At 38.4% G+C, this 16,707-nt stretch overlaps 1 protein-coding gene and 2 long non-coding RNA genes across 6 annotated transcripts in view; 2 read left to right on the forward strand and 1 right to left on the reverse strand.

Moving 5' to 3' along the window:
• The window catches only part of rbms1a (RNA binding motif, single stranded interacting protein 1a), a 20,031-nt gene continuing 3,324 nt past the window's right edge, over positions 1 to 16,707 (forward strand). The window contains exons 1-13 of one of the 3 annotated variants that reach the window (XM_082156279.1): positions 1 to 310; positions 4,778 to 4,959; positions 9,837 to 9,895; positions 10,886 to 10,977; positions 13,011 to 13,168; positions 13,295 to 13,374; positions 13,523 to 13,638; positions 13,901 to 13,947; positions 14,729 to 14,807; positions 14,914 to 14,964; positions 15,210 to 15,320; positions 15,434 to 15,514; positions 16,210 to 16,291. In XM_082156279.1, the coding sequence (XP_082012405.1) occupies positions 254 to 310; positions 4,778 to 4,959; positions 9,837 to 9,895; positions 10,886 to 10,977; positions 13,011 to 13,168; positions 13,295 to 13,374; positions 13,523 to 13,638; positions 13,901 to 13,947; positions 14,729 to 14,807; positions 14,914 to 14,964; positions 15,210 to 15,320; positions 15,434 to 15,514; positions 16,210 to 16,287 (1,191 nt within the window). In that variant the 5' untranslated portion in view covers positions 1 to 253 and the 3' untranslated portion in view covers positions 16,288 to 16,291. The remainder of the gene's footprint in view (positions 311 to 4,777; positions 4,960 to 9,836; positions 9,896 to 10,885; positions 10,978 to 13,010; positions 13,169 to 13,294; positions 13,375 to 13,522; positions 13,639 to 13,900; positions 13,948 to 14,728; positions 14,808 to 14,913; positions 14,965 to 15,209; positions 15,321 to 15,433; positions 15,515 to 16,209; positions 16,292 to 16,707) is intronic. The other 2 variants (XM_082156280.1, XM_082156281.1) reach the window with 2 other exon arrangements.
• On the forward strand, positions 4,967 to 8,239 carry LOC309488212. Its single transcript, XR_014202055.1, has 2 exons — positions 4,967 to 5,633; positions 5,672 to 8,239. It is a non-coding gene; the product is annotated as an uncharacterized lncRNA (long non-coding RNA).
• LOC309488211 overlaps positions 16,295 to 16,707 on the reverse strand; it is a 9,776-nt gene continuing 9,363 nt past the window's right edge. For both annotated transcript variants that reach the window (XR_014202053.1, XR_014202054.1), the window contains exon 3: positions 16,295 to 16,382. This is a non-coding gene — a long non-coding RNA (uncharacterized lncRNA). The remainder of the gene's footprint in view (positions 16,383 to 16,707) is intronic.

A 16,707-nucleotide genomic window follows, 5' to 3' on the forward strand; every position in this document is an offset into this window, starting at 1 on the left:
GAGATCAATGAACCAGGCGATTTACCGAAACTGGTCGGACGAGCCAAGGTGGGAATAAACCATCGATCAAGAGCGAGCTTTTTATTTAGCAGTAATATTTATCTGCTCAAGCACGGATTATCACTTCACTCCGAAGCCAACATTAAAGTGTGCGATGTGGAAAATTTACAGTTCTCTACTGTAACCTAATATCAACTAATTTTGAGAGTAGATTTTTTAATTCATCGTTGGGTCACATAACAGAGGGGAATACATGATGATCTTCGCAAATACGGCCAATCCACTGAGAACTTCGTCATATCGAAAGCAGGTAGGTAAAGTATGGCATTGCAGTTGTAATGATGATAGAGAGTACAGGATGGACTCGCAGTGGGTCAGTAGATCCTTTACCTGGGACAGAATGTATTTAACTCCTCTTGCTCGTGCGTGCGCGCTCACGCACAGCGGCTGTGTCTCAACATCTAGTGAACTGCCTGCCTAGACAGCATTTTAGGGCGCGTGCGGCGTTTTTGATCTTTGCTGACGCGGAACGGGATTATGATGGACAAAATTTATGCACGCACATTTAATGATAAAAAAAAACGCCAAATCTCTTGTGTTTTGAGACGCGGACATTGCCTTTAAAGCACATAATTTTTTTTATATTAATCGTACGTAATTTGGTGTATTACACAACACCACTTCATTTGACCTACAGTTGCACAGTGTAATATGCATAAAGTCTGTTGACAGAACTGAAATCGTTTTTTTCTATTTTTGGGATGTCACACTGAGTCTAGAAATAGAAATGAGACCATAACGAATTGTAATTTCTGTAGATGTTCTTCACTGAATTACTCCTGTCGTACTACATTTGTTAAAGAAATTGTGTAATAATAATGTTACTGTCTTTTTAAAAAGAAGAACATTTGCATACTTGGTGTTAATGAGTGAAGGGAGATGAGGATGAGAGAAGCCTGTGGTGAAAGTCTCCCATGGCAACTTGTGTCAGTAGATTCTTGGGTGTTATGAAGAATCTCCGGCTAATTAATATTCACGAGTTTTCAAGCAATTGGTGGGCCAACAGTGGGTGTGGTCTGCGGAATTCTATTTAAACATTACTTGTCTATACATTCCAAATCTGCAAATGTGAGAATTTATGGATGTCACACACACACACACACACACACACACACACACACACACACACACACACACACACACACACACACACACACACACACACACACACACACACACACACACACGCCCTGCATGAAATCACACATTTACACATGCATTTGCATAGGCATTCATGTGGTGGAGCTGAGAGTGATGGCTGCGATAGAGGCAGCAGAAGTTAATGGGCTTCAGAATTTCACAGTTTATAGGAACCATATGGTCGAGGATGACTACAGCGCATAGCTCAGGACCCAAGGGACACGCCGACGTATGAGAGATGGCTTGGATATTGAATGTGACCCCCCCCCCCCCCCCATCCCTCTCCCATTGCGTTTTCTATGTCTCAGTTACCCTTCCCATGACTTTGTTATTTTCCCTATTGATAAAACCGGACATGTTGCCTTGAGTACTTTTATACAGCACTACTTGAAATCAATAGATTTTCATCATGAAAGGGAAAAGAAAGTGTACAAAAATGATCATCTCCTTCAGTCATTCGACAGATTGAAGAGAAAATTAGGACAGGATCTCCATCCGTCTGTCCTGTTCAACTTTCTCATTACATTTTGTGGATGAGCTCTATGAGTTGCTCAGTTCTTTTCTAATATGTTCCTCTAAATCATCCATCCATCTCAGCATGTGATTTTCATGCTGTTGTGGAAGGAAAAGTGGCTTGATCTCTTGCCTCAGTAATTAACAGGCGCTAACAAGCTTATGGGGCCACATCCAGTTTCACCTCAGCGCACAAGTGTGCGAGTCGCTCATGTGGAAATGGGTCAGTGTGTCAAAAATGGAGAACTCCCACTAACCCAATAGAGTTACAGTCAGGTGTCCGCACACATACTGACACAGTTTTACATGCATATATATGTATATACATACATACATACATACATATATATATATATATATATATATATATATATATATATATATATATATATATATGTATATATGTATGTATACGATAGTTTCTGTGCTGTAAGAGCCACTGTCTTTTTTAACCGCGTGTGACGTTTTGAGGTTTTGCCGTCACTTTTGTGGTGATTTGGTTCTGTGAACAGTCACCCGCTGATGTTTTACAGGCAGCCATTTTGTGACGGCTGAGAGAAATGGAGCCGTTTTAATGAATGACTAAGAAACAGGAAGTGAGTCAGTGATGTGGGCTGTGGTGGCTGCTGCTCGGGGTGGGCGAGAGGCCCACACATCCTGTATCCCAGAGCGCTCCTGTATCATGTGATCTTTCTCTGGAAAACATTCCTTGCTCTTAGCTAAAGCAGATTTATGGAGAAATCGCAACTCTCGGTTTGAGTGAACATGCCTCAGTCTGTGGTGAGTTTGGTACTGCGGTTTGGTAATGAGACTCTTGAGTCAAACTCAATCCCCAGAATGCATGACAGGCACTGAAAGGTGAATAAAAACATAATTTTCAGATGTCTCTCTAAATTCTCTGAACATTTTTTATGGTTTTAGGATACATTTTCTCAAAATTGTTCAACCTAAAATGAAAATTCCATCATGACTTAACACAACAAGGACGATAACTATATAACGATAAAGATATAGCCTAGTTAAAAAAATCTTTCAAAATGTAAAGGAATAGCAGAGTGCACACCACAAATATAATGGCACAGTGAAATGATATTGTTGGAATCACTTTCAGAACGTTTTTTTTCCAGGTTCAGTATTTAAAGAGCTTGAGTATTTAAAGTGGCAGATGACAAAACTTCAGCTTGTGGTTAGAATAAATAGAATGACATCACGCGTTGGTGTGGAGACACTAGTTATTAAAGTTATCTTTATTGGTATTGTTCTTGGTGTGAACGGGCCTTTTTGGCAAACAGTAATACTATTTGCAGGATGTGCTACTTATGCTATACTAAGGTTAAGGTTAGCGTTAGCGGTCAGTCAGCACTGTGATTGACTTGACAAAATGAAAACTTTAGAATTGACTGTGGGGGGCGGGGTTTGCGTTGAACTGATTCAAGAAAATAATTTATTCGCAAGGAGAGTAATGTCTCAATATTTCACAATTTAAATTTCGGTATGTTCCTCGAACAAAGCTATCGTATGATGTCTGAAGACTTGGAAAGTAGAGCTAAAGTCGTACAGACAACTTTAAGGGCCCACTGAAGTGCCTTGAAACGCGCAGCATTATTCAATGTGTTGATGTAATTTCCACTGAAACAGAAAGACAGGGCGGGACATATTGATTATCAGCTCCTCCTCTTTTTTAAAATAGCCAAAAGCGTTTTGTTTATCGCAGCTCGGCCAGAGCCGTTGAGCTCTGCAAAGCCCCAGTTTCTTCCTAATCTCTAGGCTAACTGTTTTTTCTCCTAATCTCCTCAATATCGCTTTACAATATAGCATTCTGTGGAGAATTCAAATGGGTCCGATACATTTTATGGTTGGTGCCGACTCGCGCATATGATCTGCTCTGTGCCATCATGTGGACGCTGCGGCGGTATGCGTGACACCCCAATGGAAAGCATAATCACACTATCTGAATCGTTCCCTATCCCCTATATAGTGCAGTATGTGCCATTCACCATGTAGAAGATGTGTGAACAAGTGACTGATTTTAGCCGCAGCTTCAGTCTCTATTTATAGTGTAGGGGGCGGGACGCTTTAAATTCTAGAGAGCATTTGATTGGACAGAAAATCTGATTGAGAAGCTGAAGTGCAGAGTGATGTTATCAAAATCATTGATCCATATTGGCGGAAGTGAGAGACTGTAAGTTTTGAACGCTTGTATATTCCAAATGCGAATTGTTTCATTGTTTTGGAGCACACTAGCTTATAGATAACCTTAAGGCTAACATTTTCATACTAAAAGCCAAAAAATCTTCAATCTTGATTTAATGGGGACTTTAACGGTACCTTTTCATCTTGTTTGAAGCTCGAAGCTTTCCATCCTGTTCAATTTAATTGCGTGAAAAAGAGAAGCCAGCACATTCTTCAAAATATCTCCTTTCGTGTTCTACTGAAGAAAGAAAGCCATATGGGTTTGGAACAACATAAGGGTGCCTAAAGATGCCAGAATTTTAATTTTTGGATGAACTATCCCTTTAATCATTGCACATTGTGGCAAGAGTTGAAAGAAATTGATGCCGCATTAGGAATTTCTCCAAAGTTGCATGGGCTTTCATCCAGTGAAGTAATCCCAACACATTCAGCTCTGGAGGAATGCGTAGATTGGACTGATATGAGAGTTGAAGGGCCGACTGTGCCTCTAGGCCTGTTTGTGCTTCGCTTTAATGGGAATTAGACTGTAGGGAGCTGTGGATGTGGGCAGACTCACTGGCGATGGCTGACTGTGTAATAATAACACCAGTTCACTACAGATAGAGTTAATGACGAATGGAGTCTGACGATTGTGTTTGAGGGGAAGTTGAGGTGGGGCTATTTTCTTTCTATGATGATATTATTGTAGTTATTTTTCTTTCCTTTTAAGAAACTCATAGTGTTTGGTGCTGTTGCAGAAAGAGAAGTTTGTCCATGATTTGATTTGGAAGGCGCTATTTTTGTTTCTACCCCAAAAGTTTCAGTTATGTGATGTCATCTACTACGCATTTCCATTCGTCAAATCAATGAAATCTTTGTTCTCCTATGACAGCCTCCTGTTGCTCCGCCCACCCTCCCAATGGCCCCGCCCAGCCCGAGCACCAATAGCAGCACCAACAACAGCAGTAGCAGCAGCAGCACGACTGGCTGGGAGCAACTCAGCAAAACAAACCTCTACATCCGCGGGTTACCGCCAGGAACCACCGATCATGACCTGGTCAAACTCTGCCAGCCGTGAGTATTTGCCGTTATGTCATGACAAAACCACCAGTAACTGTAACAGTAACCAAATAAATGCAGTTTTTGTTCTGTTTTCCTCTTGGTGTGAGATTCTGCACAGCACAGCAGGGCCTGTTGTCTGTTAACAGCTTGAATGTGTGAGATTGTCAGAATTGGGTCAAGTTATGGGATAAACCCTCATGAGCCCCTGTTTACCCTGCAAACATCCTCCACAATCAGCTTTTTCAAGACTATACCTCTAATAACCAGTTAAAACCACCTCACTCATGTCAGTGATATCATAGCCTGTCACATACGGTGGACCAGTAGTGCACAACACAATGAAATCTAAAAAGCAAACATAAGATCACAACACAACGGAATCAAGACACGACACAACGGAGTTTAAAAAAGCAAACATAAGTTCACAACACAACGGAATCGCCGCAACACAACAAAATCAAGCACCACGTTTTCCGGCAACCTTCCGGTATTTCTCTTGAATCCAACACGAAAGTGACTTAAACTGCAATTCATCGACTGGCCACTAGAGACATTCTCCAAAAGAGAGTCAATTCCATAGACCTCATGTTAAAATGCCCAACTTTACAGCAGAAAAAAATATCTTTACAGTCTGGTACAAAAAGTGGTTTTGGTCTATATAGCTAATTTTGCCCTTCATGATAACTGTGAGGGGGCTGAATATTTTTATAACTTTAAATTAAAGTTTAAATTATATTAAGCCTTAAAGTTCTGCATAATTAAGGGCGTGGCCAATTGAGTGACAGGTGGATTGCCGCTGCTGTCACTACTTGCCGTTTGTCTGCTGTCTGTTAGCCGTCATGTCACCTCAGCTAATCCCGCCTCTTTGCCCATTTTCGTTTAGTGACGCGCTCCCAAGATGGCGACTGCCGACTCTGAAATTTTGGGTTTTCGAAAATGCTCTTCAAACACCTACGTGTGATGTCAGGGAAACTACGTCCATATTTTTTTACAGTCTATGGTTTTTGCTGGCGGTCTGGATGCTTTTCACTCGCAATCTTCTGCTCATTTCATGAATCGATACATTAAGATTATCAGGATATCAAAACATTTAAAAATCAATTACACATATTAAGATCACATCACTTACACAAATAATCTCTTGTCGTGTCTCGAGGAAATATCAGATTTTCAGTGCCGACAGACACTGCCCCTTAGTGGTCGGGAGCATTTAACTGTGTTGTGGCTTGTTTCCGTTGTGAACATATGTTTGCTTTTTCATTGGGTTGTGCACTTCTTGGCCACCGTAGTCACATGATTCTCATCAAGTCAACATGAAATGGTGTTCACAACCAGTTTTACTTGGATAAGTCTAATGTGTTCCCAAGTTTAATAGAGTATTCAACAAAAAAAAGTGCAGAACTTGATTTTATCAATTACACTGTGCTGGACATTATATCCCTCAATCCAATGCCTGATTTCTGCATTTTAGGATTTTAGCAAAAGTCTTTCTTTACCTGTTATTTCAAAAATAATTTATTATTTTAAAGTCAACCTAAAATGACATTCGCAACTGTTTTACATTCTGGAAGCTGATGTATTTCTGATCGAAACGGGATGTTCAACAATAAAAAATCATAGCTTGGGACATGGCTTTATCCACCAGGAATTGATTGGATCATAAATAGTGTGTGTTAATTACCGGGATAAAGAATTTTGGAGGGAAAAGTAAAAAGTAAATGAAGTGCAAAAGTTCTTATTCACTTTTTAAGCGGCCTTGGTTCTGGTATTTTTCCCGCACATTTTTCCCAAAGGGTTTAAAAAAAAAAGGTCTTTGTTAAAGTGGGTGGCGACTAAAGAGATTTCTTTGGTAAATGTAGTTTTTCACCAGGAAAACATGATTATTTATAAAAAAAATTATTAAAGAAATGCAGAACTTTGGCTTCAACAAAAGCATATACAATCAATCAACAACCTCGTAGCTCACAGTAGTCTTTATAAACTTTATAGATAGGGTTCTTCTCATTTCATGTTGACTTTTTTTTTGTATTTAAAGTATTCGGTATTCGGTATTCATTTAGTTTTAGCATTGCCGTTTTAAAAGAATTAGGCTAGATTGTATCTGTTAATTTTCTGTTTTTAAACTAGAAACCATGAATGTGTAATGAGATACTTTTAACGTCAAGTGTCGGGTTGGCTATTTATATATCAGGGCTTTCTCCTCTAGTTATTCCAGACAAGCGTAGAATACGCTTCACGCATCACCCTCTAAAACTCAACACACACACACACACACACACACACACTCCAATGAGTGTCTGTTTGTGATCCGCTGGTTCATAACAGCCGTTCTGCCTGCAGTATTAGACCAGCAGCCATGATTCAGCAGTTACTGGAGCAGGAAAAGTCGCAAGTTCCCTAAAATATTGCTGTTACTGCTGTTACTAATTTCATCTTTGCTGAACACAATGGAATATTTGGTCATTTTATTATGGACAGCCATCTTCACATCGAATTTCATACGTGTTTATATCGGCGAGAGTGCTTGTTTGTGCAGAGGCTTTCTGATCCCACATGTATTCCGTTCAAACATTCCCACTGTGGGTTAATTTACCCCTGGCTGCCCCCGGGAGACCAGTCATCACCATGGTAATCCTTCAAATTGATTCGAAAGAGTCAGATGGGAGGCCCATAATCCTCTTGGTTAGTATTCTAGTGAAGCTGAGGTCATATGTACATTATAACTATACAGTACAACCGGATTCCCGCTTATGATCACAACTGTTGGTTAAAACTGTGAGGATTGTGTCAGTTCAGCTTTGAGGTATCGCAGTGACATCGTAACCTCGCTTTCCAGAGCTGTTTTAATCACAGAGAGTGACCGTTCATGGCAAAGCCGCGGATTGATTTGCCTTGATCCGCATCAGGCAGAAAAACAGCGTCGTTCTGGGAGCTTCTGAGGGAATTCTGCCGGTGGGGGCAGGAAATGGGGCGTCCCCGCTGGAGCGCACGGGTCAAGGCCAAGGTCGCGCGCTCCTCTGGCGCGTGGAGTCTTGTGATCTGTGTGTGAAATGTGATTGGCTCCGCTTTTCCCTCCCTTTTGACACGGCCCAGGACGCGCCCCAAAAATGCTGTTTAGTGTTTGCTTTGCAGCCCTGCTGAACGTCACACTGAATACATATTTATTCGTCTAAGCCAGAGTTTTAACGGCACAGGAAGGTGGTTTATAAATACATGAACGTATTTAAATTTCAGTTTGGAAACGGAGCCCTCGGTGAAGGTGAAAAACAGTCCTTCCCCTGTCAGCACTCCTGTCACAGCTCTTTCCTGCACAGCCTTCGTGAGAGAGACATCAATAAATCTAAGCCAGCAGAAATGTGAATTTATTTTTCAGTGTACAAGCACTCGGTGTAGCGGTTAGCGTACACTACTGTTCAAATGTTTGGGGTCAGTACGAAAAAAAAAAAAAGAAATTAATACTTTTATTCAGCAAGGACACATTAAATTGAAAAAAAAAAAATCTTTCTAGTCATCAAAGAATATTTTGGTTTCCATATAAATATTAGGCTGTAATGCTGTTTTCAACATTGATGATAGTAAGAAATGGTTCTTGAGCATCAAATCAGCATATTAGAATGATTTCTGGAGGATCATGTGACACTGAAGACTTAGGCTAAGTAATGATGCTGGAAATTCAGCTTTGCCATCACATGAATAAATAATGTTTAAAAAATATATTGTAATACATTTTAATAGCCTAATATGACTGTTTAATTGTATTTTTGATGAAATTAAAAGCAGCCTTGGTTAGACTTCTTTCAAAAACAAAAAAATCGTACTGACCCAAAACTTTGGAACGGTCGTTCCAGACGTTGAGCTTTGGTGCTTACAGTATGTGGAAGATTTGGGTTTGGTTCCCATGTTTTGTCAAAATCACATGCTCCCTCTGCCTCGCTGTCCTTTCTCTCAACCATCTTTCCGATTTAAAAGTGTCTGAATATTAGCGTACCGTTTCTGCAATAGGAATTGAATGACTTGTATGCATTGAATGCTCTTACGACCTACTACATTTGACATATGGAATCTGCACTAGGTACAGTATCCCACAATGCAATGCCTCATTCTATTTCCAGTGTGACAAATAAGCCAGATATACTATTTTTACTTAAGTCTTTAACATTTAATCAGTCTTCCAAAAAACATTTTATTAAAAATGTATTAAAAAAATGTAAAATGCTGGACACCACTTGGAGATTTAAGTATACAACATGAATGATGAGGTCATGTGGCAACCTCGTAACATAATACTGTTTGAAATGTTTATAACATAATCCATACTGTTAAAAAACAAAAAGCATGTAAAGATGTTTGAAATCGTATGAATTATGCAAAGATAATCCTCGTGTCCAGAAAGCAGTACGCTAGCATGCATTCACTTACTCCAGTGTTTATCCCTTGTTCACTGCACCATTAATGGCGAGTTCATTTTCACACACACACACACACACACACACACACACACATGCGTGCGCTGAAGCGTTTCCTTTGAACCGTGGTGATTTGTGCGCTGTAATAACAGGTTTCACATGGACACTCCATTAAAGCAGCTCAATCCTCGTCTGTCACACAGTGACTCTAAAGCACCTGGGCTGTCAGCATCAAGTGTCCGTGGATGATTCTGTCACAAGTGACTCTTTGTTTCTGAATTATATGCGTTTCAAGCTGACTTTGAGAGCTCTTTCGGGTGGTGTTATTTTTTCTCAGCTCATGGATTATGGTAGATCTTGTGTTTCATGTCGTGAATTCCTGTGTTGTTGTGTCATTTGACACATTGACTGACTCGTGAGACTGAGCCCGTGTTTAACTTGTTCTCTCATTTTCTTTCTCTCTTTTTGTCTGTCTGGAAGCAGATATGGTAAAATCGTGTCCACCAAAGCTATTCTTGACAAGACTACAAACAAATGCAAAGGTTTGTCATGTAATTTTATTCTTACTTGTATACATGTGTTACCAGGGTCCAAAATGAACACTCTTATATCATTCAATATAATATATTACGTGGCACAATAGAACATATAATAGTATAGAATAATAATAATAAAATTAAAATAATCCAAAATACAGTGCCATGACCTTTAAAAAATATGATACTTTTTCTTAATTGACTGACATAATGTTCATTTTGAACCCTGTGTGTTCAGTACCGTGGTTATACCATGTTTTTGTTTCTATTCATTTGAATTATCATGTTTTTTTTGTTTTTTAAATAGTACCATATACACTTCCATTTAAAAGTTTTGGGTTGGTGAGTTTTTAAAATGTAATAAGTCTCTTATGCTCACCAAGGTTGCATTTATTTGATCAAAAATGCAGTCAAAACAGTAATATTGTGAAATATTATTACAATTTAAAATAACTGTTTACTGTTTTAATATATTTAATATATCATTTATTCCTGTGGTGGTAAAGCTGAATTTTCAGCATCATTACTCCAGTCTCAGTGTCACATGATCCTTCAGAAATCATTCTAATATGATGATTTGTTGCTCAAGAAACATTTATTTATGTTGAAAACGGTTGTGTACAGTTTTTTTTCAGGATTTTATTGATGAATAGAAAGTTCAAAAGAACTGCATTTATTTGATGCAAATGCAAAAAAGCACTTTAATGCAAATTCTTACAAAAATAAAAAATCTTACTGACCCCATACGTTTTGAACGGTAGTGTAAATAAATACCATAGTACATGAATAATATGGTAATCATTTAGTACCATTGTGTATGTCAGTACTTTGGTATTATCATCCAATACCATCACTAACAAAAAAAAAAAAAAAAAAAGAAGCATGTACACATTGTGACATCGGGCAAAATTATTCAGAGTTTAAAGATGTGTGTTTGGTCAAGCTTTTTGCTGTAGATTAGCTAGTATGTGGTAATGTATTGTGTCCTCTTCATAGGATATGGGTTTGTGGATTTTGACAGTCCAGTGTCCGCGCAAAAAGCCGTCACAGCACTAAAGACCAGTGGAGTTCAGGCTCAAATGGCCAAGGTGAGTCATCCATTTTTGACATTACTTCCTCTTCCTAAGTAACTAGTTCATGACCTGTCTGTGAGGACGATTCAGGAAATGTCGATCTAAAATATTAAAATTTAACCTCTGGTGTCTTTTCATGCGTGTTTCTCCCTCGTTTCCTCTCTTCCACACACACATTTCCTGTGTATATCTTTGTGCTACATAGAAGTGTGTGTGTAAAAATCCTGCTGTGACCTTCTCCTAGGTTCTGCTGGGTGTTTCTGCCTGCATCTTCAATTTTTAATCTGCCCTCTTTTTCCTCTTCCTCCCCACTGTCAGCATATTACTCTTCCACTTCCCTGTAATGCACGTGTGCGTGTGTGTGTGTGTGTGTGTGTGTGTGTGTGTGTGTGTGTGTGTGTGTGTGTGTGTGTGTGTGTGTGTGTGTGTGTCTCAATCAAGTGCACTGAGATATGCTGGTTTTGAGCTTATTCAGACGACGTGCTTCTTTATTATTTGAACTGTAGGATGAACGACTAAATTATCGCAATATGTTTTATATAATCATAATAGCATTTCCGCTTATCCTTGAGTGGTAGTGGTAGCTAAAATGCTTATCTTTTAATGCTAGCATGCTAATTGCTTCACACTATGCAAAGGTTAGATTGTTAGCTAAATGAAAAAGAGAAAAAAGAGAACAAATGTTTAATTTTACCATTCATAGTTTCGGTAATATATGATATGTGACAATTTAAATACATTAACATATTGTCAGGATTAAGACTAAAAACACCAAAGTGTTTTTCTATCATTTTAAAATGTTTAAGGCACCAAATTAACCAGATATGGATAGCTAAGATAGCATGCTAATTAGTCCACAGTATTCTACTCTAGCAGGCTAATACCCTAGCAATAAGCTAGGTTAGCTTTTAAGCTAACTGAAAAAATATATAGAATGACAAATGATTAATTTGACTATTTATAGTTTCATTGGTATAATGTTATATGTGGTGGTGTAATTTAAATACATTAACATTTTAACACTAAATGCAAAGTGATTTTCTACCGTTTTTTATTTCTTAAGGCACAGAATGAATAAGACATGGATGGTTAAGCTATCAGGCTAATCAGTTAGCAGTATATTAAGCTTGCAGGCCAACCATTTAAAGTCAGCATGAAACGGAAGTTGCAAAAGTCTTTTTGTCTCTATTGTGTTGTATATTAGAGTGAAACGGCTTCTGGAGTGAGAAAAATGTAGGGCAGGATTTGATTTCGTCCTTCGGGAATTGATTGGATCGTAGGAAGTTGGGCATTGCTAACTAAATGGAAGCAGATCTGAATGCAATCAGTTGTGGAGGATATTATGTTTTGAGACATGCGTCACGAAGAGAACAGATGTCGTTTCTAGGGGAAGGGGAGGTTAACGTTTTTTATTAAAGATTACGAGTGCACATGAATTAAAAAAATAATGATGTGTATGGATAAATCATTTATAATAAGCACTGCAACATTCTGTAAATAAAGTTTGATTTCATGGTGACTAACCATATGGTAAGCTAGGAGGCTAATCCATTATCAAATGCTAAGCTAGAAGGTTAATCGCCTAACAAAATGCAAAGGTTAGCATTTAAGCTAAATAAGTAGCTTTTATACATGAGCTTTAGAAAAAAAACATTACTGGTGTGCATCTTGCGACAAAACAATGGCAGTGACATTTTTTAAGATATGTCAGTGAAAGTTGCTTTTAGTGTAAACAGCTAAAACATGCATTTTAGTCTGGGACTAGCTTAGCCTTGTCTGTGAAACCGGGGGTAACAGTAGTATGCTAAGCTAGCAGTATAATCAGTTACCACTGTTCTAAGTTAACAGGCTAATCGCTTAGCAATAGGTTTATTAGCTAACAAAAAAATGATATAACAACATTGCTTTGACCATTACATGAAGTACATAAAGGACTCTTTCTCAGTCTTCACAGTGGCTATTATGTCAGCTGAATAGACATATGATGGAAGGATGGTTAATTACGTGTGTAATATCGTGTTGTGTGTTTCATGTTTTTCTAAATGCAGCAACAGGAGCAGGACCCGACTAACCTGTACCTGTCCAACCTGCCCGTGTCTATGGATGAGCAGGAGCTAGAGAACCTCCTCAAACCCTTCGGACAGGTCGTGTCCACCCGAATCCTCCGCGACACTAATGGAGTGAGCCGGGGAGTGGGCTTTGCCAGGTTAGTGAGACTACTGATTTTGTGTGTGTATGTGTGTGTTCACTTGTGAAATGGGGTCAGATTTACACTGTTCATGCATGTGAATGTTTTGTGAAATTTTCTGTCTTTATTCCGCCGTATTTCAAGGATGGAGTCAACAGAGAAGTGCGATGCCGTGATCTCTCACTTCAACGGGAAGTTCATTAAGTCCTCCTCTGGGATGCTGGGTGAGTATTCAGCACAATATTCTAATGCATATATAGTCTATATGTAGGCTACAGACTTTAAGCTATATAGTCTTTGTCTTCAGTACTGTTAAGCTAAGCGTGTGTGTGTGTGTGTGTGTGTGTGTGTGTGTGTGTGTGTGTGTTTTAGGTGCATCAGAGCCTTTGCTGTGTAAGTTTGCTGACGGCGGTCAGAAGAAGAGACAAAGTCAGGCTAAATATGTCCCTAACGGAAGAACCTGGACACGGGACGCCGAGGTGAGACTAGTAAGTCCTGTTTACAATTGCGTATGTGCGTGGTGCTGACGGTGACGGCAGGTGAATGGGTGTGTATTTGTGCCTTGAAGCTTAATGAGCCATTCTTACATGACATCATACGTCATCCTTTGTTTGGTTTCCAACTATTGTACTGTAAGGCTAATTAAATATAGTAACTGACATATTTTAACTGTCAATTGTATAGTGAAACTGCCTTTATGTGTATGAAACCAGCTGTGATCAAAACCTATTTTTATTTTACTTTCTTTAGAGTGGAATGACCTTGACCTATGACCCCAATACCGCCCTTCAGAATGGGTAAGAACAGCTTGAACGTGTCTTCAATTTATTTTGCACATTATTTTTAGTTTATAATGTTTATTTTCTACGCTATTCTACAGAGCCCAGCGAATGACATGCGGAAAAAAGAATTTGTTCCTATGACTTAATAATTAATTCCCTTGTTTTAGTTTCATTTCCATGTTGTACTAATTCGTTCCCTCATTTTTATTTAAACTGTGGACACATTGTACTGATTCATTACCTCATTTTATTTATAACATGACCACATTGTATTAATTTGTTTTAGTTCAACTGTGGCCACTGACCTGTTCCCTTGTCTTAGTTCAGTCGTGGCCACAATTTAACTAAATTAAAACCGTTAAACAAATTAGTTAGTTACAGTTTATAGATTTACAATTATGGAATATTTTTCTTACAAAAAAGCATCTTTTCACTTCAGAAGGCCTTTATTAACCCCCTCGAGCCGTGTGGATTACTTTTATGATGGATGGATGCGTTTTTTTGGGGCTTCAAAATCTCAGTTACTATTCAGGACATTTTTTTAATATAACTCTCAATTGAGTTTGGCTGAAAAAAGAAAGTCACATACACATAGGATGGCTTGAGTGTGAGTAAATTACGGGATACTTTTCATTTTTGGGTGAACTAACCCTTTAATACACCAACCAACCCCACAATGCTCAGATGTTTTTTCTCAGATGTACGTTGTGCAATTGCCATTAAATAGTTAAATGATGTGTAAATGTCATATAGACCCTCAGAAATATTGTATCCTTTGTATAATGTGTTTTTATAGGTACTATGCTGCTCCTTATGCTATGGGGAACCGGTTAATGGCTCAGCCAGGAGTGTCTCCATACATCTCTACATACCAGGTATTGCTCTTCTTCTCCTCCCTCAACTTCACGGTCACGTTGTGTTGATGTGAGTGTTTCTGACTAGCTCCTGCTTTCTTGCTAACATCTGCGTTTGTGTCTCCAGGTACAGAATCCTTCATGGATGCAACATCAGCCTTACATCATGCAACACCCAGTAAGGCCAAATTATTCTCTCTTTTTTTCTTTCATCTCTTCATCTCTCCATTTATTCAACAGGAGATGACTCACAACCACTGCTGCTTACACATAAGTCAGAAAGACGTGTGTGTGTTTACACAATATTTCCTGTTTTTGCCCTATTGTGGGCAGAATTTCTCTGTTATTTAGTGCTAGATTTCTCGCTCTTTCTCTGCAATTGCTAAATATAATTGTTGTATTCTGTTTTTGTTTTTGACTCAGGGAGCCGTTCTGTCGCCCTCTATGGAGCATCCCATGTCACTGCAGCCGTCCGCTATGTTGGCTCCCCTCACCCAGCAGATGGGCCATCTCTCTCTGGGCGGCACTGCAACCGTATGATCCTATCACACAGATTGCAATAATATGGCACAGGCGTATATGCTAATTAATAAGTAATATTAACACCTGTGTTTTTAATAAAGCCACATACTTTTTTTCTCCTGCAGTTTATTCCTGCCAACACAGCAATGCCAGGAGCTTACATCCCTCAGTACGCCCACATTCAGCCCGCTGCCATCCCTCCTGAGGTCAGTCCTACACTCAATGACAGTTATACCGCAATTATAATCGGCATTTATACCACAGACTGCTGTAGTTTTCTGTATTGTCAAGACGCCTGTACACATTTTTTTGATCTTGCTTAAAAAAAGCTATTCTTGTTTTCAGAGAATTTATATGAAATTACGTTTTTTATTACATTTTTTCTACTAGACAGGCTTTATTTTTGCTATCAAATTATAAGCATAAACCTTGTTAAATACATCATAATTACAATACCATTTAAAATGTTAAGGCTGGTAAGATTTGTTGTGTTTTTGAAAGTCGTATGCTCACCAAGGCTACATTTATTTAGCCAAAAATACTGTAAAATCATAATATTGTGAAATATTATTACAATTTAAAATAGCAGTTTTTTTATTATATATTTATATATATATTTTTTTATTGTTATTAATTCTTGTGATGCAAAGCTAAATTTTCAGCATCATTACATTACATTATAAATATCTTTACTATCTCTTTTGATCAATTGAATGATTATATTATATTATAATATATTATATTATATTACAAAAAGAAAAGATTAAGAAAGAAATATTCTCTGGAAATGACTCATACAGTTAAAGTAAATTTAGCTTAGATTATTATTATTATTATTGGAAAACCACACAAAATATTGAAATAAATGTTGAAATGTATTTGTTTTTGTTTTGTTTTTCAGCAGGAAAGTGGTGTACAGCCACAAGATGTGTCCTCTTCGGATCCTTCATCGTACTCTTTTCAACCAAACAAGCAATAAAACGGTATTTGATTTTCATCTTTTTATTCTTGTGATGGTCAGTGTTTTGTTCACTCACTCTCATGTTCTGTCAACCCCATATGACTTCCTTTCTTCTGTGAACACAAAAGGAGAAGTTGTAGAATGTTGACGGTGCTCTTTCCCATACATTGAAATCCCATTCATTGGGAAAGCAGTGGTCTAATGGACGTCAAAACCTTGTTTAAAACATTCCACATTTGAATGAGATTTTAGAGATACAGCAGTTCAAATTGAAGACAAAGCCATTTTGTGGCTTCAGAAGACTAGAAATACAGCACACAAGTCTTATGTAATACTTTTATGGTACTTTTGGGCATTTTTGGACTTTGAAAGCCCTGTCCACATTAGTCTCGCATAGCCAGACCTTCAGACTGACGGACTCCATCACAGCTTTCGTTG

This window comes from Leuciscus leuciscus, assembly GCF_965113295.1.
Source record: "Leuciscus leuciscus genome assembly, chromosome: 23".
NCBI lineage: Eukaryota > Metazoa > Chordata > Actinopteri > Cypriniformes > Leuciscidae > Leuciscus > Leuciscus leuciscus.